The sequence below is a fragment of the Gymnodraco acuticeps genome, unplaced genomic scaffold, assembly GCF_902827175.1.
Source record: "Gymnodraco acuticeps unplaced genomic scaffold, fGymAcu1.1, whole genome shotgun sequence".
In the NCBI taxonomy this organism is placed as follows: Eukaryota; Metazoa; Chordata; class Actinopteri; order Perciformes; family Bathydraconidae; genus Gymnodraco; species Gymnodraco acuticeps.
Genome location: NW_022992222.1, coordinates 700130 through 725746, shown reverse-complemented (window position 1 = coordinate 725746; position 25617 = coordinate 700130). Strand labels below are relative to the sequence as shown.

Sequence of the window (25617 nt, the reverse complement as noted above, 5' to 3'; positions counted from 1 at the left end):
AATATAAGGGGAATAGCTCATTGTTTATTATTAGGTAGCACCCCTTTAGACTGTGAAAGGGTGGGCATTGTGCCATGTGCAAAAACTCTGGCACAAGAATTAAAGCGATGCCACCAAAAAAGGCTGTAAGAATAATTTCAGCAGTAGAGATTTAAAGACACCATTATACGAACATGAACAAATTAAACTGGGATTTCTGCATCTGAGAGCCGTATGTAACCCATTCAGAAGCTGAAAAAAAACTATTATCCTCCAAGGGGTTTTAAAGTCTTAACTGGGATACATTGAACAATAGTATTTCTACAAAAATCAAGTCTAATCACAGAAATGAGAGTAAATAACAGCATTTTGTTTGTATATCGCTTGCTGAATGAGGCCCAAATCTGCCTCTGATACTTTGACTAATATTGCATTCTGGGTATTCCTCTGTCTGATCAGGAGCATCCGTCCAGCTTGTCCATGGTGGATCTTCTGAATGTGGCCCGAGACATCGCAAAGGGCTGCCAGTATCTGGAGGAGAACCAGTTTATACACAGGTACTACACCAGAACTACTCTGCATATGAATATATAAACAGAGAGATGATGTAAGGATTCTGCTGACCACCTAAACAGATTAGCTATGCACAGATAAAAACAAACAATATACAGCACATATGGGTATGCATATACATATGGAATGCTAATTTGCAAAGAGAAATATTCAAACTCAAATAGCACAGACTTGCCCACATTCACACGCTGCCTTTGCTCAGGATTATGAGTGGTCTGCATCCGCCCAGGCGGATATGGACCCTGCTGCCTTGGCCTCTCGTATGATCGCACAATGGACAGGTGATGGGTTTAGCATCCGAGCAGCCAGATGGGGTAGCCGGCTGGCCTTTTTACGGTCCGAATCAAAGGAACAAGTCTCATTCTATATCCACATTCATAGTGGTTGGTGAACCGGAGGATGTGACTAAATCACTTTGAAATGCATTTCTTGAATCCTTCTCCTCCGTGGATGTCTGTGAGGAAAGTCTAGTACATGTCAAATAGGCCAGTGGTCAAATTGGCTCCCACAATCACATCTGGACGCTTAAAGCTCATGTCTCCATCTTCATGTTTCTGTGCGGCTTGGCCAATGACAAACGAGACCTTGTCTGCCCCAACTTGGCACAGTAAGGCCCATCAATCCATCCCTCTTTCATGCCTTCAAACTTGTATTAAAATTCATCTTTATACTGTCCTTGAGACTCATTTCATTTTTATGGGGGTGTGTTTACTCGGGGTTGAGTAAAGGGCTGGTGGATAAGGTAGGGTGGAGGAGAATGCAGCTTTTCTTAAGGGATTACAGGGTGTGGATGATGAGCTGCAACAGGTCAAATCACAGCTTTAGTGCTGTCTGAGCACTACTTACTCTGGGTGCTGGTATTCCAGGGTACTACATGGAATATAGAGCATATGAGTGTGGGATTGGCTCAGCAATCTACGAGCCCCTACACAAATGTATTTATTCATTATTTTCCCATATCCTCTAGACTCCTGTTCCAGGATAACAGAAATGCTAGCTAGGTCTTCTAAACTTTGTCCTACATGCCAATATGTTTTTCCTGAGTGCCACAGGAACTGTGCATGTGCCATTTCGCCGAAGCTGGTTCGGGTGTTCTTAGTTTCACCAGCTAGACATGACCTTTTACCTTCCCCCGGCAAACCAGCAATCTTTAATGTTGACATCCGTTTTTATCTGTGCTCTTTTTGTCTAGTGGATCGAATAATGTTACATTTTTATAACGTTATTTTACAATAACACAGGTACTGACATTAGAAACTGTAGTCGCCTGAAAAGAATCACTGACTCGAGGAGAGTCAAGTAGTTCAACTTCAGCTGTTTAAAATCGACTAATAACAGGGACGGTAAGTGCTGCAGTGAAATGGGTCTTGAAGCTGCAGTTAGTGTGCTGTAAATAAGGTCTACAGTTTGAAGCCGGTTAACTTTGTTTTAATAACAGCCTGCTCTCCCATCACTGTGCTGCATGTGCTCTGTGTCCTTCCCCTAAGCGCTCAGCGACACACTGTGACAGCTTCTGCTGCATTCAAGGCTGTCCCTGCCTACGAGCAAAACTCATTTGCATGAATTCTTGAGAGCCATTAAACAAGAACTGCTTGGGTTTATACACAGCACCTCATGAGAGGAGAGGAACTAGATAAAGAGTTCATGTGTGTGAGCTGATGCTATGTTTTTGGAGACGCCTCTAAATGGATGGATTCATTCACTTCTTTTTATGAATAGGGAATGTTGTGGCAGGATACCACAATTTAGTCAATTAACTGCAGCTGGTTTGATATCTCATTTATCTCTCAGACATTCATTTAACAGCTTGAGTCCACATTTCACTAAAACTGAGAAGCCACTGGATGCCCAAGACATTGTTTTGTTTCATGCCAAATCATCTATTCTCATACTTGAAGTTGTATTATATTATAATAAGTTGAATTGTTCCAGACACTTCTGGCGCATTGAAGTGGGGCAGCCATGCATAGAGTAGTGCCCTGCCTTAAAAAGCCCTCGGTTTAAATCAATCTGAACTATTACTTCAGCCTCATTTCACATCCGAGTTTCATCAGAGATTGGAGGATAAACATCAAAACACACAAACTGATTGTATCACTGCTAGTTGTTGTATTTCTTGCTCCGGCCCTGTCCCATGATCTACATTGAGCAGTGTCACATGATGTTATTTTGATGTGAAATTCAGGATATTCATCGTCCCGAGTGCACTACTGTCTTTACTGTGATGAGGAGCATTAAAGCTACATTACTTCTTAAGATGATAAGAACGTTTGGCGCCTTGGGAGCCCAATGCAGCTTGTGGGCTCAATTGTGTCTTCCCCAGACATGAACTACTGTATTTCCTCAAACTAGTAGAGTGCAAATATGATTTTATTCTCTTCCAACCCACTCTGCCTACAACGGAACCTTTCAATCTTGTCTATGGATGCACCATGTGGGCAGAGCTAAGGAACAGTAGAAAACCATACACTCGACTTTACTCGCTTGCCCTGGGCAACTTCGTACTTCCACTGAACTTAAGATCCCACAGGGAGCGTCTGTAGGAGTTTCATATGTGGAGCTCTCTTATAGATACACACACACATATGAAACTAGTGAAGGGAGGAGGCCTGAGCAAAGCTGTGTGAATGTTCAGTATGTTTAACTCTTGTACACAGTGCCTTCTAAATATATTACAATACAAAATGTCATTCAGACTTAAAGTGCCTGTGCATCTATGAAAATGACCAATATTGTTGAACCAGCAGTAAGTACATGACCGCATGTATGTGTTTTTCTCCTTTTTCAGAGACATTGCAGCTCGTAATTGCCTACTGACCTGCAAAGGATCGGGCCGTGTCGCCAAGATTGGAGATTTTGGGATGGCTCGAGACATTTACAGGTACAATTCATTCCAACTGATATTAGACAACATGCGAGACTTACACGGCTTTCTCCAAATCAGCACTGGGTTCAGATGAGTCATAATGGGGTTTAAACTAAGTAAGCTCACATCAAACAGAAATAAGACAGAGAAACACTTTTAAAAAACTAATGTGTGGGCATTCATCTTTACCGTGGAGTAATCACCAGGCTGGACGAAAGGACAACATTTGTATTTAGAGATAAAGTGTAAGAATCAAATCCTTTTATTCCGGATGTTGACTGAATACCCAGATCATTGTAATATTTTGAGTTTGCTGTGGAGGTTTACCAATACCATTTCACCACACCGACATCGCTGCACTAAAGAAGAGTTCTTTGCAATGCAACACTTTGTTGTTATGGAGAGGTATCAGAGTGAAGTTGCTGCCAGGTTAAGGAAATGTTTACTGTGGTATTAAATAAAGTCAGAAGTAGCCACATTTCTCATTGATATTGGAAAATCTGACATGTTTGCCACTAGTGGAGTCGCCCCTTAATGGCTATAAGAGAGAATGCAGGTTTAAGTCACTTTTGCATTCTTAGATCAGGAGTTAGCTGCTAAGATGTGTTTCCCTAAACAGCATGAAGGCAACACAATCCAGAGAAAGCCGGTCTCATTTACACTGACTGTTGGATATTGTCCTTGTTATTCCCTTTAGTATCAGTTGGTATAAAGGCCCGGACACACCAAGCCGATTTTGGCCGACGATGAGCATCGACACGCCCTAATCAGATTGGTGTGTCCCGCACCGTCGTGTCTTTTCAGCCGTGCCGACACCTTTTGGGCCGACTGCCCACCGATTCGACATGTTGAATCGGCCAAAGGCTGTCGGTAAAAGAAATCACTCTGATTGGCTGTTCAGCTAGCGAATCACTGCATGAGAAGCGAAACGGAAGGGACCCAAACAAACTATTAAGAAGGCAAATCTGAGATTTCGTTTAACTCCAGCTCTCGACACAGGTTCGGGAAAGCCCCATGAGCTTCTCGCTGTAGAGTGAAAATGGAACGCACACGCCATGTGTTGTTTGTTTATATCACGCAGTCTGTTCTTCTTCTCTCGGTTATCACGCAGTCTGTCTTCCGGTTGTTGCCTCTTTTGAATGACGAATACACACTACCGCCGCCTGCTGGTAAGGAGAGTTATTGCCACTCACGCATGCGCAGTTCGTACGTGCTTCTTGGCCGTCGGCTGAAGTCTGCGGTGTGTTCCAGTACGACACATGGCCAAGACGCAGAGACGCGAGGCGACACAACAGTCGGGGGTCCGTCTGTGTCAGTTCTTTGGTGTCAGCTTGGTGTATCCGGGTCTTGAAGGAACTGACTACCACGATAAGCTTGAGAACTCTGTGTTCAGTTTTTAAGTTATTTTTACTTCACCAGCTCTGTACTTTAAGGTTTATTCCTCGTATATGATTGTAAAGGTCATGGCATTTATCATGAAGACTTTTAAATGCAACTGGGAACATGTTCTTCTCTATCACACTGATGCCTTCTTTGAATGTACATCATCTCATCTGGAGCCCCTGTGGCTTCTCATTATTCTTAGCTCAAACCAATTTCACGTGACAGCGTTCAAATGAATGCACAATCCAGCAGGGAAATCTCCAAAGTCTTTCATCTGGTAAGAAATTAGAGCAGGGGAAATATGCCACAGCACTAAGCTGCATGAACACAGCACTTTCCAGTCATGGAGTGACACAAGAACAAAGTCCTTCTCCAGAAGAGCTGCACAATCCTCCCGGAGGGGCCGCATTAGGTTGCTTGATTTAATTGCTGATGTCAGGTTTTCAGGTGCCTCCATGTGATTTTCTTTTTTATCTTGCAGCCTGGAGCTGTGGTGCCGGACTTGTTTTATTATCATTGTTATCATTTTGAGAGGGAGGGACAGTTGTGTTGCGCCGCTGGTGTGTTATTCTTCCCGTTTCATGATGTGGCCCTCCTGCTACGTGACGAGGGACATGTGAGGCACCGTGAGGCACCGTGACGAGGCTGAATGTCAGCTGGGAGTATTATGGGAGTAGAGCCACAGACGGACCTTTACATGGTATACCATGGATCCCCCCCACCCACTCTCCCTCACACACAGGCTTCCACACCGGTGTTGCTCTGGTAAACAATAGCTGCCAGTCGCTAATCATCCTTAGGTAAACAGCCGCCACTATGAAGAAAGATCCTCTGTGCTTCCAGAAATCAAAGGCATTTTTTCTGAACTGACGATATTCTCATAGGAACAATGGTGTGTGGCATGACTTTAGGCTGACACACACACAGAACATTCATGTGAACAGACCCCACATTGTGTCGTCCTCCCCTATCTTCCTTTCTGCACACTGAATTGCTTTCACACAAAATCACACACATATAAAACACCTCCATTTGTGCTATAGGTTCCCTGGGACTGTGTTTAAGCCTTCCTTAATCTGCGGCTCAGCGTTCAGTTTGTGCTGGTGCTGTTAGCAGCAGTAATAAATATGTCCATAAACTCCATGCTAAGGAAAAAGGTTGACCTCACTGATAGGGGGATTATCAGTTTTATGCTGTACATGTACCATCCCTCAATCTTTTTAAAATATTCCAGCATGTTCAAATGGGGAGGATTATGTACTGAATAGCAATGTACAACATTTCCATGTGTTTAAATCTTCTTTTTTAAGATATGCCTTACTTTCAGAGGTCACAGCTGTATATATATTGAAAGAAAAAGGATTGGAGATTGTGGGAGTCTTTATCAGTGAACTCTTTTCATAACAACACAAGCAGGATCACTGCCACAGCTGTTTGATCGAATCACATCTTCCGAGGACACACCGCCTCCCTGACTCATTTCCTTGATAAGGATAGACAGGGAAATTAGAGGAATAGGCGTAAGTAGGGCACACATAGGGAGATGTTGTTAGGATTCAATACTGTAATTGCAGGCCTACAAATGCGGGAGGGAACTGTTTCCCCTCAGTGCATCGATCGTGTTATTCTCAGCCAGATATTGCGGGGACAAGTGGGACTGCCCTGTGGTTCTTAGCTAATCTGTCAAGCAAACAAACTCAATTAGTGATTGTTTTCCCTTCTTCATTGATTAAGTGCAATTTTCTTCAAGGCTAACTTCTTGTGCTAATAGTTTGCTAAATAAACATTTCCCTTTCAGCCTGACTTTCTGACAGCATATCATCTCTCAACTCACTGCTCTCCCCCAAAGACACACAGATGGAGCTACGAGTTCAACTCAAATGATCAGGGCTGGCTCCTGTTATTTGCCCTGGGTCCATACCATTGCAGTTTCAATACCATTAGACCTGGTCTAAATATCACAGCAAAAAGATAGTTTGAGCAAGATGAAGCTTTGTTTGTCTTTAAACGATAACGACTTGAATCACTGTTTCAGTAAAGAGAGACAGCCAGTGTGAATCCTAATAGGACCAAAACATTGAACTAATATATGTCACAACAAAACCTCCCCAGTTCATTACATACTACTTTTGTAATGCAAAAATACTACACAAAAAGACAAAGCTAATAAAATAGGAAACTTAAAAGCATATTTTTGGAGTATGTTATAAAATCAAAAAAGACCAATCTCTGACATTGTTTCCTGTATTCTCTGGCCTTAAGAAGGCTAGGCATAGCTACATCTGTTTGAGATTCCTGGTGGTAGTTGCTACTTATTTTTGGATTCAATTTGACGGATTACTTTTGAAGCATGCATAGCCCTAGTTTTTAACAGTAGTTGAGAAATGTTTTGCCCATGGGGAGCAAGAGAACAGCTTGAAATCAGTTTGAGATCCACCTAAACTACTGCGAAGAATAATTGTGATGGGTCATGCATCCTTTGGCTGCCATATCTGAAGAGCTTCAGCTGCCAAACCCACATTTGCTTTTTTTGTTGTATGGCAAGGCAAGGCAAGGCAAGTTTATTTATATAGCACTTTTCAACACAAGGCAATTCAAAGTGCTTTACAAAAAATGAAAGAGATTAAGAAAATGGCATTTAAAATCAGTCATTAAAAAGAAAAGCTAATAAAATAAACATTAAAAGAAAAAATACATGGATAAAAGTTACAGTGCAATTAAACATTAAAAGAAAAAAGTACATGGATAAAAGTTACAGTGCAGTCTAAGATATGAATAGTTCAATTAAAAGCAGCGACAAAAAGAAAAGTCTTCAGCCTGGATTTAAAAGTAGTAAGAGTTGCAGCGGACCTGCAGGTTTCTGGGAGTTTTTTCCAGATATTTGGAGCATAATAACTGAACGCTGCTTTACCATGTTTAGTTCTGACTCTGGGGACAGAAAGCTGACCAGTCCCTGAAGACCTGAGAGATCTGGATGGTTCATAATTTAGCAGGAGGTCAGAAATGTATTTTGGGCCTAAACCATTCAGTGCTTTATAAACCAGCAGCAGTATTTTGAAATCTATTCTTTGACACACAGGAAGCCAGTGTAAAGACTTCAGAACTGGAGTGATGTGATCCACTTTCTTAGTGTTAGTGAGGACTCGAGCAGCAGCGTTCTGAATTAGCTGCAGCTTCCTAATAGATTTTTTAGTGAGACCTGTGAAGACACCATTGCAGTAGTCGAGTCTACTGAAGATAAAAGCATGGACAAGTTTTTTCCAAATCCTGCTGTGACATTAGTCTTTTAATCCTAGATATATTCTTTAGGTGATAGTAGGCTGATTTAGTAACAGTTTTAATGTGACTGTTGAAACTCAGGTCAGAGTCCATGACTACACCTAGATTTCTGGCTTTATCTGTTGTTTTGAACATTGCACACTGAAGCTCAGCGCTAACTTTTATACGTTCTGCCTTGGCTCCAAAAACCATTACCTCAGTTTTATCTTTGTTTAATTGGAGAAAGTTCTGACACATCCAGTCATTGATTTGTTCAATGCACTTACTCAGTGTTTGAATTGGAGCATAGTCTCCTGGTGAAATTGTTACGTAAATTTGTGTGTCATCTGCATAGCTATGGTAACTTATTTTGTTGTTCTTCATTATCTGAGCCAGTGGTAGCATGTAGATGTTAAAGAGAAGAGGCCCCAAGATGGAGCCTTGAGGAACCCCACATGTCATATTTGTCAACTCAGATGTGTATTTACCTATAGAAACAAAGTTGTTTCTGTCCTTTAAGTAGGATTCAAACCAATTCAGAACTGTTTCCGAAAGTCCCACCCAGTTCTCCAGTCGGTCGAGTAATATGCTGTGGTCAACAGTGTCAAACGCAGCACTGAGATCTAATAATACTAACACTGAAGTTCTGCCACTGTCTGTGTTTAAGTGGATGTCATTAAAGACCTTTACAAGAGCAGTCTCAGTGCTGTGGTTTGGATGAAAGCCTGACTGGAACACATCAAAACAGTTATTTAAATGCAAGAAATTACTCAACTGTTGAAAAACAACTTTTTCAATGATTTTACCTAGAAATGGGAGGTTTGATATGGGCCTGTAATTGTTCATTACTGAAGCATCTAGATTATTCTTTTTTAAGAGCGGTTTAATGACTGCAGTTTTCAGGGCCTGTGGAAAAATACCTGAGTGAAGAGATTTGTTTACTATATGAAGTAGATCTGAGGCCATGCAAGGCAAAACATCTTTGAAAAATCCTGTTGGAATAATATCAAGGCAGCAAGAGGAGGATTTCAGAAGTTGAATAATGTCCTCTAGGTTTTTATCATTAATCTGATGGAATTGTGTCATGATGTCTGAATTGATGTTAAGTGGAGATAGGGACAACACATTTGCTGTTCCTGATGCAGAGGCACTGACTGCTTGTCTGATTTTCTGAATTTTGTCAGTGAAAAAGGAGGCAAAATCATTGCACGCCCTGGTGGATAGAAATTCAGAGGCTACTGACACTGGGGGGTTAGTTAGTCTGTCGACGGTAGCAAACAAGGCACGTGCGTTGTTTTTGTTTTTGGTAATGATGTCAGAGAAGAACGATTGTCGTGCGTTTTTCAATTCCAAATTATAAAGGCCAAGTCTCTCTTTATAGATTTCAAAGTGAACCTGGAGATTTGTTTTTCGCCACCTGCGTTCAGCTTTTCGACATTCTCTTTTTTCTGTTTTCACGGTCATGGCCTTTCTCCATGGAGATATTTTCTTGCCAGACACTTCCTTTACCTTAGTTGGAGCAATGGCATCTATAACATTTTTAATTTTTGAATTAAAATGATCTACTAGCTCATTTACTGAGATGTTGGCAGGGGCAAGTGTGGAAGAGAAATTCTGAGTAAACATTTCCCTAGTATTTTCAGTTAATATCGCTTTGTGGTTACCTCTTTTTGAACATTTTTGTGAACAGAAATAGAGCTCTCAAAGAAAACACAGGAATGGTCAGAGAGTGCAACATCAGTCACCACAACCTTAGAGATATTCAGACCCTTTGAGATAATTAAGTCCAGAGTGTGCCCCTTATTGTGCGTGGGCTCCGTCACATGCTGAGTCAGTCCATAGCTATCAAGAACACAAAACAGTTCTTTAGCCCCTCTGTCCTGGGGGTTGTCAACATGGATGTTAAAATCACCAACAATGACTAGACGGTCAAAGTCAATACACACTATAGACAGCAGTTCAGTAAAGTCATCAAAAAGCTTGCACAGTATTTGGGTGGTCTATAGATATTTAGGAACAGAGCTCGAGAGGAGCATTTCAGCCGAAGGGCCACATATTCAAAAGAATCAAAGTTTCCATACAATGTCTTCCTGCATTGAAGGGAATCATTGAACAGAATAGCAACTCCACCCCCTTTCTTATGCATTCTTTCCTGACTCATAAAACTAAATTTGGGAGGGGTTGATTCGATAAGAACAGCTGCACTGTTATTTTGTTCAATCCAAGTTTCTGTTAAAAATATAAAATCGAGATTGTGCTCAGTGATTAAATCATTGATTAAAAATGTTTTTCCTGCCAAAGACCTGACATTTAATAAAGCTAGTTTAAGTTTGTTAAACAAACTATCAGTCATGTTTTTTGTAACAAGCTGTGGCTGACATGGAATCACTGCTAAATTAGATACACTCACACAAACGTTTGAGCGCTTCCTGTTTCTATGATTCACCGCTCTTAATCTATTACCTATCAACACAGATATCGGCAAAGCTACTGGCAGGCAGGGCCCCGACATGTCCTGGAAAGAGTTGAGAGTGCCATACGCCCTTGAGCCTGGACCCATCACATATCAGTAAGAGTTTGTTGTGTTTTGTACACACACATCCTTATCAGGCTTCGGAGACTGCAGAAGCCCCCTCGAAGGGAGGGGAGGTGGTCGACGTAGGCACGGTGATGGAGACGGGCTAGATGGTGCGGGGGTAGAGGACATGCTGCCAGGGGGGGGAGGGTGGTTGACGTAGGCGCGGTGATGAGGACGGGGGAGATGGTGCGCGTCTCCGCGGTGATTTTGGTGGGCGTCGTTGAGGAGCGGGGGTAAAGGACATGGTGCCAGCCCTGCGTATCGCCTTCGTTTGGTCTTTGAACTCCAGGAAGGAATCGGTGCCAACCCTCTGTATCTCCTTTGTGTGTTCATCGATCTCCAGGAGGGTGGGCGAGGGTGAAAGGGTGAACGGAGTATCCTCAAAGGCGTTGACAGGGGTGGGGGGCAGTGGAGACTCCTCCATGTGTCTCATATGTCTCCCATAATCAGAACATTCCTCAGGCGGGTGCAGTGATAATTCTTCAGGGTTTTCTGCGTGATGTGTTGTGTCTTTCTCGTGTTTTGATTCCTCTTGCCGCTTGTCCTTGGCAGAGGGAACAGATTGATGACGCAGGCAGTTGAATATGTTAGAGATAAACAATTTCACTCCTGACTTGTTCAGGCAAACTCCATTTGCCTTGAAAAGATGTCTGCGATCCCAGAAAAAGTTAAAATTGTCAATAAAATGAACAGAATGGTCAGTACAGGCCGTTGAAAGCCAGGTGTTCAGTGCAAACAATCTGCTGAATCTCTCCACTCCTCTTCTGACTGGCGGTAGAGGGCCACTGATGAACACCTCTGCATTTAGAGAGCTGGCAGTTTCCAACAAACATTTAAAGTCCTCTTTCAGCACTTCTGACTGTTGTTTCACAACATCATTTGTTCCAATGTGCAGTACCACATTCTTCACAATCGGATGTTCAGCCCCAATATGCAGGATCTTCTCAGCCAAGTCAGAGACCACATCCTTGGGAAAACAGAGTACTTTGGTGTTGTTCTTATTACACAGACCTTTTACATCTCTTACAGCAGAGTCACCCACAATCAGAGTTTCAGGCCCAGTCGTTAGCTTTCCCTCTAGCCTTTTACTTTTAGAGTAGCTATTGGTCCTTACCCTGCTGCGTGAAGAGGACAGGTTATCCAGGTCATCAGATCTCCGGTTCTCGGTCAGCGGAGCGTATCTGTTCTGGATTGGCACACTTGGTGGTTTAGGAGGATTGTTTGTAATTCTCCCTTTAGCAGCTGTCCACTGCTGTTTTCCTAGTATGAATAGGGGTTGAAGAGGCGCTCTTCCTGGGTGATAACAATGCAGGCCAGCCGGTCGCATCACAGATTTCGGAGCTCTGGGCTCTGCCTGTTATCCGTCCTCCCAAATCCCATGGAAGTGATTTACTCTTAGGCTTTGCACCCAGAGAGTTCCAGGGAGGACTATCACTTGTAGATTTATTACCCGGTACACAGCCCTCCTGTTCCTTGGAATCCTTGTAGCTGCTAACTAGCTGTGAGTTAGCATACCCTTCTCCATTACTTTGCAACACTGGTAAAGTCGTGTCATTCCCACGACATAGTCCATTCACTTCCACGTTAACTTCCAACCGTTGCATTTTCATTTCCAACACAGCCATCTTCTGTATAAGTTTCTGGAAGTCATCTGTAGAGAACGGAGGCATTTTGCTACCAACTAGCTTAAGCTAAATAGCAGTAGCCTACCAGGCTTTAGCTGTTGCTAGGCCACGCTATTGTAAGACTGACGTTGTCGTAAAAATGTTGAAATATGGCTGAAACCCTCCGTCTATTTACGAAGATGAACTGTCCCAGTGATAAGTTAATGTCCAGGAGCCGCTGCTCGAAGTTTTCAGAGAATAAGAATAGGAAAATCAGCATAAAAGTAAGCAGAGGCAAGAGCAAGCAGAAAAGCGTCTGCACTGTAAGAAAGATAAGGAGCAGTATGGTGTCCTATATTTTACCCCAGCTGTTTAAGGTTTCGTTTCAGGTCCTGCTTCAGGTCCTGATTCAGGTCCCCTGATTCAGGTCCTGATTCAGGTCCTGCTTCAGGTCCTGATTCAGGTCCTGATTCAGGTCCTGATTCAGGTCCTGGTTCAGGTCCTGATTCAGGTCCTGGTTCAGGTCCTGATTCAGGTCCTGGTTCAGGTCCTGATTCAGGTCCTGATTCAGGTCCTGGTTCAGGTCCTGATTCAGGTCCTGATTCAGGTCCTGGTTCAGGTCCTGATTCAGGTCCTGGTTCAGGTCCTGCTTCAGGTCCTGCTTCAGGTCCTGCTTCAGGTCCTGCTTCAGGTCCTGATTCAGGTCCTGCTTCAGGTCCTGATTCAGGTCCTGATTCAGGTCCTGATTCAGGTCCTGCTTCAGGTCCTGCTTCAGTTACTCTAGGGTCTGTTTTCAGAAGGCTCAGAGAGACTGTTACTGCCACTCTTGTACCTTCCCTAAAGGCCCAGGGATTTGAACTGGAAACCTTCCACACATCAACCTGACTGTAGACTATTGTCAGGGGTTAAATTATAATAATAATATTGTGGGGAAAATATTGTAAAAAAGAGTATACTAATGGCGCGTTTCCATTGCAGCGCGGAGCTCGCTTTAAGCGTGCCGAGAAGTGCGGGGCCCGTTTTTGGTTGCGTTTCCACTTGGCCTAGTACCGGCTAGCGGGTCCTAATTCACAGTTTTTCTGGCCCCATAAAATCGTGGTTCTAGGGCTGAGTATGCTAAACTAGACCTAACTAACCCTTCAACTTCAACATTCATACTTTCACTCAGAAACCTCATTCCAACTTTAAAATGTTACACATCTTGCTGACATTATTTGTGTAAAACAACTTTTAAATCTGATTCTTACTTTTAGAGATATTAAACATTGTTCAGACCTTGTTTTAGAGGTTTTCTTCACATTTTAACATTAAGTGTGTGATGTCACAGCTAGAGGGTAGAAAATCTTGAAATGTGCCTTCATATATTTTTTTAAAACTGCCATAATTCCCAAACCCTACATTCCTGAGACATAATTTATCATGACAAACGTAGGAAAACATCTCGTAGCTTGAAAATAGACAAATAATTAAGCAAACTAATTAAACAAAATGCCTCTTGAGGGCATAAAGTGACAAAAACTTTCAACATGCCTCCATTAAAGCCCATTGTAATTTCAGGCTGATATTTCCTCACGGCAGCAGCCGTGAGGAAATAACCTTTAGTTATACTGCCAAAAAGGCCACATTATTAACCCGAAACTACACAAAAATTACACTTCAGATACTCAACTTCCTTGACATGCTTCACGCTTTGAAATTTCACAGATATCTGTTACGGTTCTTCCACAAAACGTTCACATGTAAGAGGTTCATCTCTCATTCAGAACAATGCAAACCTTTGATCTCTACAGAGCTCGTTAGCTCAACACCTGTGTAATGGACACGATGATGTAATCGCTCCAACATGCTCAGAGCAGCAGACTTCAGGTAGCAGTGTGCTAACAGTCCAGCCGTGAAGACATCCAAGGGACAGTTTGGAGATTTCTCCAAATGCCGTTGCCATGGCAACACAATGCTCGCCTTGAAACACGGTTTTCTCATAACTTCAGTGAAAATACTCCAAACAGCCCAGAACTTCACAGGTTTGGTAACGATGCAGCCATCAACGCATCTAAGCGTAGTATGGGGTGTCATCAAATGTCGTTGCCATGGCGACAGATCATTCGCCATCAAGTTAGTTCAAAAGTTTGCAGTTCAAATATTCTGCTGCTTTTCCAAGCCTTTTTACTTTCTTTTCTTCTCTCATCACACATTCAAGCCCCCAGTGTTCACGTATCATTTCAATCTAAATTCTTCACTTTCTTCTTACACATTACATTTCAGCATAGCAGTTTAGCATCAGCTTTTCAGCATAACGCATTCCCACTAGCAATTTCTTCAGGAATTGCATTCTTTAGTTATTGTGAAAATCTGAAGAAAACCTCTTTAACAAGGTCTGAACAATGTTTATTGCTTATTGTAAGTCGCTTTGGATAAAAGCGTCAGCTAAATGCAATGTAATGTAATGTAATGTTTAATATCTCTGAGAGTAAGAGTCAGATTTAAAAGTTGTTTTACACGAATAATGTCAGAAAGATGTGTAACATTTTAAAGTTGGAATGAGGTTTTTGAGTGAAAGTATGAAGGAACAGTTAGCAGTTGAAGTCGCATGAAGATTTTGAAGATTTTTCAAGTCTGAAGATTTTCTCCATTGACTTCAATGTTAAAAATGTGATGAATTATGGGATGTATCTCTGGAATTATGAAAGTTATGAATGAGAAAAGTAATAGCCATCGATTCCCGACCGAGCTGAACGTTTTGATGTTTGAACAGAGTTTCTGCGATGTTCAATGCGGGAGGAGAAGAGGGCCAACATTTCGGCGGAATAATAAACTTTTCGTCCGTAGAATAACAGATAGCATTCCCACTAAATCAAGAGTCATAATCTAAAGGCTGCTACGGAGTTCTATCCCGGTGTACAGGGCACTGATAGTAGTTCTTGGTATTAATCAGAAGAAGTAGATGGACCTTTATCAGTTTGCACTCTGTCATACACGCACATGCGTTTTATACAGGGACATACAGTACACACAGTAGACACTTTTTACAAATACACACACAGTTACACATGTACATGCAGTTGAGAGGTCAGAGCGGAGGCAGCCAGTCTAGCCGGCGCCAGTGAGCAGTTGGGGGTTCGATGCCTTGCTCAAGGACACTTCGATAGTGGCCCAGGAGGTGAACTGGCTCCTCTCCAGTCCACACTCCGTATTTGTTGGTCCGATTGGGACGTGAACTGGCGACATCTTTTTGGTTATTATCGTTTGAAATGATGTTTACTTTTCTTTAGCAAAATTGTTAGAATTTGGAAATTGAAAATGGCACAACGATGGATTTTTGAAAAGGTGTGTATATTGTAAGATGTAAATGACATCCCTCAGCACAGAGCCCCCAGACATAAAACAAAACCTTGGCTATTACAGTCCTATTGAATCTAAAGCACTTGTTAACAAACAACTGCAAAGGGGAAAAGTGTATAATTGGCAAAACAGATGTACTCCTCTGCAACAGCAAACAATGTCAAACGATACTTTCCCCAGAAAAACTCCACTTAACTGGCATCTTGATGTGTGTCCATTTCTCCTGCTGATGGATGGGGAGCAGTTAATGCTGTGGGCCTGGAGCGGAGGGGGGGGGGGGGCAGTGACCTCCATCAGCACCAACAATCAGATACAGCACACATCTGATCATTTCTCCGACAACCCTGCTTGCAAAACAGCATTAAAAAAGACTCAGACGGGGCTCGGCCCGGCGAATAACCCCCTCCCCCTCTGTGAGAGATAAGAGTTCTTAGAGGGTCCCTCACCCACATGTGAGGAAGCTGGGAGTGCGATCGCATCAGAGGGCGATACAGACGCTGACAAACGAGGATTTAATTGCAAGATGTTTTTTTCTTTTTTTCTTTACCCTCTTCTTTTTTTTTAGGGCAGTGGTGTTGCCATGGTGACGATGCTACACGACAGATGCTGGTGTTCATTTTATAAATGTTCCCTTTTGAATTATTAGTGGGCAAACAAAACACAATATAACTGTTATTAGCCACATGGTTAGTCATACAATATGTATCCATTCAAAGTGTGTGTGTTTTACTCACATCAATCTGTTTGCATATTGTGGCATAATCGGCTTCCCTTTTGGGGACAACACGTAAGCTACCGTAACATAAATAATGACATTTTAGGGTGAATATTTATATTTAACTTGAATTTAGGGTTAGCTCGCATTGCTACATTTCTTTTAGAAAGTCAAATTTAAAGTGTGTGAGCCTAGTTAACTTTTAATACACAACTACCGTACACAATTTGCCTTTCAACAAATTGGAGAAACTAAATTGAACAAAATAGCCTGTTTGCTAATTTGCTGAATCCACTTTGGACTGCAGTGGCACAGACATGCCACGGAAGTAACACAATGTTGACTCGAGGCAAATTCAGGACTGAAAAGAATATACGGAAATATGAGTTCTCATAGGAACGAATAAAGTTCAGGTTGACTCGCGCTGAGCTTGTGAAAATGAGTCTTAAGTCTCCAGCGTAATGTTCTCTAAAGTGATGGAAACGTGTGTGTGTGTGTGTGTGTGTGTGTGTGTGTGTGTGTGTGTGTGTGTGTGTGTGTGTGTGTGTGTGTGTGTGTGTGTGTGTGTGTGTAGGGCCAGCTATTACAGGAAGGGGGGGCGGGCCATGCTGCCAGTCAAGTGGATGCCGCCTGAAGCCTTCATGGAGGGCATCTTCACGTCTAAAACAGACACGTGGTGAGTCCCTCACACTTCTCTCTCATAGCTCTCACTCCTATATCTCACATACTTCCTGTTTCACCTTCCTCTGTCCTTCAACACTTCTGATCCTGTGCCATATGTTAAATTCTCCATCTTGTCTCTATCTCAGTCTTGTCCTCTGCGCTCATCCTTTACAGCTCTGAAGATGCTTTTAATGTATGACTTGCTTGTCCTGAGATCCCCCCCCCCCCCTCTCTCTCCCCCTCCCTGTGATTGATGTGTCCTCTTTTTACCTGCAGGTCCTTCGGGGTTCTGCTGTGGGAGATCTTCTCATTGGGCTACATGCCGTATCCAAGTCGCAGTAACCAGGAAGTGTTGGAGTTTGTGACCAATGGCGGAAGAATGGACCCACCCAAAAACTGCCCTGGGCCTGTGTAAGAGCTGATCTGAATTCATTCAAGTGCTTCACATGCCTGCAGGGGAAATGTGATCCCACGAGGTCCAATTAAACTCCTCCAAAACATAAACAAGCTAGAAGGAAGCTCAGTCGCACATAAAGCATACGTAGTGTGATCACTGGAGGCCAAATCATATGGAATGATCACGATACTTAAGTCAAAATACCATATGTTTGCCATTTAAAGCAACGTGGCATATCATGACTATTGCGATAAAACAAAACAAAAATGCTAACAGTACAATTTTACATTTAATTTTTATTGTTTGAGATCTGATTTCTTTCTCCAAAAACACCATCTTAATGTTGACCAACTTCCAGCCAATCCTGTTGATGTCATCCGAAAAAATGTAACGCCATCTAGTGGACAGAAAAAGCAAGGAATTGAATTAGAATTTGCAATAGTAATGATTTATTTAATAAAAGATTGATTGTGGAAGCTGTGTATCAATACAACATTGTGAGGCAAATATCACGATGCTGTATTGATCCCTAACCCTACACGGTATAAGAAATGAAAATGAAAACATAGAGGCAGACATGAAAGGCTCAGATGTTTTGCTGATATTCACACGTAAACAAGTCGTGACCTAGGAGGCATGAGAAAATAAGATGAGATGACTTTCAATATGGAAACCACATCAACACTTCTCTTTCATGTTGCTTCCCACTTTGGAAGAAGTGCCGGGTAGCTGATAGAGAGCTTTAAAAAATATTTTGATATCAGACTGTATTTTTCACTTCAGACGCCGCCTCGCTGCCAACTCTATTATAAAAGCTATACGGGCAGATGCACACACACATTTCCTGGCTCTCTAATATACGTATTGGAGCCACACTTTAGCCTCTCTGTGATTTCTCAGCTTTTCCTTCATACCTGCAGCTTTCCAGATCTCCTTATATCCTGGTGCAATCTGCCTTTTCAGTTCCATGAAAATGTTTCTTAGTTATTTGTTCACTTCTCTGATTAGTATGTTCCAGGGTTAGTTTATCTTCTTCTCTGCATCTGCAAAGATTGTATTTCAATTGTATTTTCAGCATGTGTTCTTGTCCCTGTGTGTTTCTTCAGATACCGCATAATGACTCAGAGCTGGCAGCATCAGCCTGAAGACAGGCCCAACTTCTCCACCATCCTGGAGAGAATAGACTACTGCCTGCAGGTAACCAATCAGAGCACTGTGGGATTTCTATTGGGGTTTTCTGTCTTTACGTATTACTCCAAGCCTGTATCGGATTTCTGTCAAGGATAACCCAAGATAGGTGCTTAAGGAGCTTCATCAAAACATGTTTCTGAATTCAAAGATTACTTGTTGTTAATCTATTTAGTGTTATTGATCAATCTTACCCCACTTTGGGAGTCACAATTACATTGAACATATAACATATCAGCTGTATAGGAGTCTACCTACCTTATGATAAGCTCCTGTTTCAGAGGGAGAACACTAAAGAGCCCCCACATGCTGCTTTACAGTTCAACAGTCCACCAGCTAACTGGAACTACTGAGCTAACTAGCTAGCTAGGTGTTAATGACCTGTCTGAAGAAGATGTCATGCATCTTGAAATGTTGCTTTTTTAGGACAATAAAAAGACGCGGTTCACTTTCTCTCTATTCAACACCTGAAATGTATTCAGAGTGGTGTATCACATGTGAGACTTTGAGCCTGGGTAAATACAGCAGCTATAGGCAAAATAAGAAGAGTGATAGTTCACCAGCAGCACACTGACGCTTTATTATTATTGATACTTTCTCACCTTAACCTCTGATATCCCCCTCTTTAGGACCCTGACGTGGTGACCATGCCGCTGCCTGTAGAGTATGGACCTGTCCCAGAAGAGGAGGAGCGGGACCCCTCGGCTCCGACGGTACTGGTGAACGCCCCGGTGCATGATGGGGAGGTCCAGCAGCCCCCCCCCTCCTATCCTACAGGAGACCCCCTGAGACGGGGGGAGCACAGCGCGGAGACGAGCGCAGCATTGGAGGCTAAAGCACAGACGTCGCCCCCCCCCTACCTCCACCAGCAGCCTCACACGCAGATCGCCATGACAACCAGCAACACGGTCACCCTCCCCAGCCGCCTCTACGCTCACTGCCAAGGGCCCGCACATCCCCCCCCAGCACGGCCCTGAGGGGGGGCACATCAACCTGGCGTTCATCCAGGGTCAGCCGCAGGAGAAGGAGGGCCCCAACGGGAAGAGCACCACCCTGTGGAACCCCACCTACGGGTCCTGGTTCCTGCAGCAGAGGAAGCAGCAGCAGCAGCAGCAGCAGAGGCAGGGGGGTGTGGGGGCTGCAGGAGAGGGCAGCGGCAGGGTCCCGGGGGAGGGGCAGGAGCATGTGGGCCGGACCGTGGCTGAGGTGGCGGGGGCCCTGGGGCTGCAGCACCAGCAGCAGCTCCAGCAACAGCACCAGCAGCAGCTCCACCAGCAGCAGCTCCAGCAGCACCACCTGCAGATGCTGCACCACCAGCAGCAGCAGCAGCAGCAGGGTCTCTGCAGGCCTCTGCTGCCCCCGCCCCCCCCCTCCCGCTGCCCAGTCCCCTCTGCTCTTAGATTCGGCCGCGCTGCCCCCGGTCCCCCTCTACAGACTGAGGCGGTTCCCCTGTGGGAACATCGGCTACGGCTACCAGGAGCAGGGCCTGCCGCTGGAGGCCGTGCACCCCAACCCCCCTGCGGCCCCCCCAGCCCCAGCAGGGCCTCTCCATGGCCTCCGCCCACCAGAGGGGGGCTTCAGTGACCCTGGGTCGCTCGGGTTTGTCCGAGGACAGCCGTCCGCTCCTGGTTACCATGGGGACAGTACAGGACCCCCGGCTGCCCAGGATGGAGGGCCACAACGCCACCGTGCTTTAGCCCACATGCCTGTACTCTTTTTCCACACTGTACAGACAGAGACCCTTTTACACCCCCTACCGTCCCACCATGTTGGTTCCTCCCTCCAGGCGTGGCTGAGCATCTGGATGGAGCCTCAGAACCTAGAGCTGTGTTCAGATCCCACTCGGATGCTAAGCACAGCAGAGAAATAGAAACAAAAGCTTTGGGATGCAGAATGTAGAGCAAATGCTAGTTTTAAGAATTCAAAAAATGTATTTTTTCAATGCTGGAGGGATCATGACTGAGTGAGACACACATGGAGAACTTTCCATCTGAGAGAGAGCAGGAGCTCATGTGTTCATCAGAGGATGTCTCTTTGCTGTGAGAATGGATTATTAGGAGGGTTCAAATCTCTATATTTTGCCAAACTTCAAACTTTCAGTCAGACTTTAGTGACCGGTCTGACTGAAGCAGTGTTGTCTCCAGCTGCAGCAACCCGTGCCCCCCCTCACACTGACCCCCCCCTCACACTGACCCCTACCACACGCTTTTGGAGAACAGCAGTGTGCTCAATAACTCGTATCAGACTATTTTTCAAGGATCAGACTCTGGATTACCAGACATTTATACGAAAAAGAAAACTACTGGGGAAAAATGTGTTTGTTGGTGTTTGCTTGCCTGCTTGTTTATTTATTCATTTGTTTATTTATTATTTGGAAGTGGCTCTATAAATTATTCATAAACAGGCTTTCCTCAAATCCAAACAAATTCATTTTACATCGACTGGTTTTCACTTTAAAACCCAGGGATATCTTTTTGGAAAAAAGAGAAAAGGAGAGATTGAACAGAAACACATCAACCCTAAATGTCCTAAACGCTGTGTAATGACTGCTGAGTCACGACCATAGACTGTATAAGACTGGAGAGTATGCCGCTTGGTCGCGACCTCATTCAGGAGCAGACGGATAAACACAAACACAGCGACAGAAGAACACGGCAGATTATAGAGGAGCCGCATTCAGACACATTAAAGAGTTCACCTTTGGACTTCTGGAACACACTCTGCTTTTGTTCACAAGTTGCTTTGGTTGATAGAGTGCTCTGAGACCGTTGTCTTTTCTTATCGCTTTTTTTCAGTAACCTTTTATCAATTTCTTTCTTGTTACAAAAAAAAAAAAGTTTTCCCCTTTTGTGTCCAGATATAGAAACAAAGTGGATATCGCTGAATCAATCTTAACCTTCAAATTGCCATCTCAAAGCACTCTACGTCTCGACATTTGCATATTTTCATCTTTTCTATCACAGGATGGCTGTTGTGGAATACAAATGAGTCTGAGTGAAACGTTTGGATACAAACTGCTACTGCTCCACATGTGACTGAACGCTGAGACCCCCGAGTCTCACTTCCACACACGGTGTCTGTGTTTAAAGTCTACCTTCAGTTGAATCACCGTTCCATACAGTATCTATGTGACAGCACCATGTGTTGATGTCTCGCTAAACGACATGCGTCACGTATTTGGCCTCCTGTCAGTGTACTGTGAAGCTGAGCAGCCGTGTGTCCGTCATGGCGCTGGTGACGGTTCGAGATAAAAGCATTCCTGTAGGCCGAGGTGAATCTTGGCCAATGAAAAGTATTGTTTGTTTCGTCTTCTGTGCATTCATTGTGTTCCTTCACAGCTCATCTCCATTGTTTGATGTAAAGACAAACTGAATCCGCACCTGTAAATGTTGTAATTATAAAGTATTGTACTATGGCTCTGTTAAAAGCTGTCAATTGCCCTTCTGATGACATTCGCCAAAATGAATAAATTACTATATAATGACCGTTAGTCTGTGTGCACTCTTTAGGATCTGGGCCACATTCATTATAACGGAAGTGCGACTGCTGATTACATTCTTGAAACACAGCCATCAATCACAGTTTAGTGTAAAATTAGTAGTGTTTTTCTTCTTTAACTTTGATGTAATAGGGCTGTAAAATGCAACATCATTGATATTCTGACAGCAGTTGTTTAACCCTCCTGTTGTCTTCGGGTCAAATCTGACCAATTTACTACTTTCATCAATCAGAACTTTTTTGTTTTACATTCAATTGCATTAAGGCTTTATGATATCCTTCACAGTAGACATTTGAACATATACAATTGCTGATCACCACTTTCATTGAATTTTGGATGATTTAGTGAACTTTGATGGTGTTCCCGGTCAAAAATGACCACCATAAAGAAAAGGAATTAGTAACCATCCGGATCCGATTAAACACACACACAAACACCCACACACACACACATACTCTAGATGTGTTCAATCCATGGTCCAATCCCCCCATGTGAATCACACCTGGCAAACACACACAACAATGTGATACATTGTCCGCTCTTATGTGCCCATCCCCCCACATGGATCACACCTGGCAAACACAAACCCAGAACAATTTGATACATTGTCCGCTCTTATGTGCCCATCCCCCCACATGGATCACACGCAATACATGTTCAGTGTCTATTCTTTGTATATTTACTGCAGTTCTTCATGTATACCAGTAGTCTGATACAATATTTACAGTTTGAAAGGGTGTTAAATGACATTTGGTGATGATTAATGGTTTTTGTGTTAATGTAATAGCAGTTAAAACAGGACCGGTCAAATTTGACCGCCAACACCAAAGTAAGGGGGGGGAGAGAGAGACTAAGACAATAGGAGGGTTACAAGTTATTGGCAACACAAACAATTGTTGACATAAAGTGGTTTTGGTAAAAGCTATAGTGGTAATGGCGGGGGGTGACTCCTGTCCACCAGCTATTCAGAGTGGCATAATGCCTTTAAAATCACTAGCATTCATTATTTAGATCCATCCCACTCCTCAAAAAAAAAAATCAGATAATGGAAGGTGAAACAATAGTCTCCCTGACAGATGGCCTCGGTACAGTCTCTAGTGTATTATTTGACAGATTCCAGCTCCTTGAGCCAACATAGAGAAATCAGAATCAAGCGGCCATTAGTTATGGTCTGTATTTGTTACAAATGAGGCAGACCAGACTGTTTAATCAGGATGATTGTAGTCCTCCTGATTTTACACGTTACCATTAACCTCTGATATTGACCTCATGCCGCTCCTACAGGAGACAAAGCATCTGCTGGGTTTGATAATGAAGCGATCACAACATCAATCACCGGAACTTGCTTTTAGTGTTTACATATTGGGACGCGCCTCACAGTCATGCAGACCGTACATTTGACATCTCTGATAAAAAGATGTGTAAATGTATTTTCTCAGCGTGTCTCCCTTCATGGCTTCAGCTAGCTGTATGTGGTAGATTAAAACAGTTTGAGGCTCCTATGTAAGCTACCCATGTTGCACGGCAGATTTGATTTACTGCAGAGGAGCCTTCCTTTTCCTTTTCAATGTTTGACTCTATTGCCCCTTACAGGTAAAAGATAAGAAACAAACTATAATAAAAAAGAAGAAAAACACAGACAGAAAACAAATGTGATAAAAGCAAATCTACAGAGGCAGTGCAATGGCTCAATCAGTAGCCAACGTTCTGTGAGAGAGTACAGAAGAGAATGTGCGAACAAAAGGCCAAGAGGCGAGCACGTCTCTATAGACATTCATGAGGAGATCAAACAGGCTTAGAAAGATGGCCGACTGCTTTCCACTGACATTCAGCAAGTGTCGCCATCCCAGAATGATGTTTCCAGAGATTGCTCTCCTGCCTCGAATCCTCACACTGGAACCTGTTCAGACGACTGTAAACAACAGCTGCTCTGCTAGCTAGCTGCTCTGCTAGCTAGCTGCTCTGCTAGCTAGCTGCTCTGCTAGCTAGCTGCTCTGCTAGCTAGCTGCTCTGCTAGCTAGCTGCTCTGCTAGCTAGCTGCTCTGCTGGCTGTGGAATATCCACTCCCTCGCTGTATGGAACCTCAGTCACTGCAATAGATAGGCGAGGAGGACGATGACGTTTATAAAACACAAGTGAACACACTTCAGAAACATTCTGAAGTTGGGTTGATAAAGGATGAACTTCATCGTGGGAACAAAGATACATGCCTCGGTAGCCCCATGGCCAGGCTGTCCTAAGAGAGCTGGGGAATGAGTTTATCAGGTGGACGATGACTTTGAATGGAGATGGAGGATGTATTTCAAAAGAGGAGGAACATTTTCAGGAGAGGTGGACGATGTATTTTTATTAGAAGTATGCAATGTTTTTGATTAGAATCAGAAAAGGTTTTTTTTAAGATTAGACTATGTTTTTAACAAAGGTGGACAATATTCTTTAATTAAAGATGGACATTGTATTTTTTACAGGTGGATACTGATTTTGAAGAGAGATTAATGTAATAATAATTTTTTTTTAATTAGAATTAGACAACATTTTTAAAGAGAGATGGACGATTTTTAGAGAGGTGGAGTTAATGCAACTGCTTCCGTTCTTATTCGTTCACACACAGTGACGTCACGAGCTACCCACAATGCAACGCGCGCCATATATATATATTAGGGCTGTCAGTCGATTAAAATATTTAATCGCGATTAATCGCATGATTGTCCATAGTTAATCGCGATTAATCGCAAATTAATCGCACATTTTGTATCCGTTCTAAATGTACCTTAGAGGAATATTTTTCAAGTTTTTAATACTCTTATCAACATATGAGTGGACAAATATGCTTTATGCAAATGTTTATTATCATTTGAACAATGACAAATATCCTCATGAATATTAAACACAACAACCTCTGAACATTACAAATATTCGCCTCAATTCAACCTGGAACCTCTCATACAATAATACAATACAAAGTGTGTGTGTGTGTGTGTGTGTGTGTGTGTGTGTGTGTGTGTGTGTGTGTGTGTGTGTGTGTGTGTGTGTGTGTGTGTGTGTGTGTGTGTGTGTGTGTGTGTGTGTGTGTGTGTGTTCGTTGGAGCTATGTGCAACTCAAGGCATATGCTCGAACGGGAGCTGCCTGGACGCTGCAATCATGTTACGCGCACTATCTGTGCTGAGTGTGCTGACTTTTCATACAATGTCCCGCTGTCTGGCTTCCTGCATAAAGTCAAGTGCTCGGCGCAGTTGTCGACGAAATGTCGCTCCTCTGTTTTCATTTAAACAGCTCCTTATATTCGTTAGCGCAGCACCAGATGCTAACAACAACAATACACGTAAGGTCTCTCTCTCGTTCGAGCCACACATACACACACCCTCCCGGTCCTCCCGATGGCCAGTCGGTGCCTGCCGGTGAGCGTGGAAGTGTGGTCTGCCGCAAGCAGGCAGCAGGAGCGGGGCTGTCAGCATCAGCTTGCAGATGGTATTTTAAACTCGATGCGCTCTGAAACTACGGGGCAGCCGAGGAAAAAAATACACATGCGTTAATCGCGTTAAAATAATTAGTGGCGTTAATTTTTTTTTGCGTT

The 25617-nt window shown here is 43.3% G+C and overlaps 1 protein-coding gene across 1 annotated transcript in view; it reads left to right on the top strand.

The window, feature by feature from the left end:
- Positions 1 to 22027, top strand: part of alk (ALK receptor tyrosine kinase) — a 516591-nt gene extending 494564 nt beyond the window's left edge. The window contains 9 exon segments of the mRNA XM_034205980.1: positions 439 to 536; positions 3341 to 3433; positions 16870 to 16971; positions 17235 to 17369; positions 18462 to 18552; positions 19173 to 19457; positions 19459 to 19905; positions 19907 to 20073; positions 20075 to 22027. Coding sequence (XP_034061871.1) covers positions 439 to 536; positions 3341 to 3433; positions 16870 to 16971; positions 17235 to 17369; positions 18462 to 18552; positions 19173 to 19457; positions 19459 to 19905; positions 19907 to 20073; positions 20075 to 20240 — 1584 coding nt within the window. The 3' untranslated portion in view covers positions 20241 to 22027.
- The last annotated feature ends 3590 nt before the right edge of the window (positions 22028 to 25617 follow it).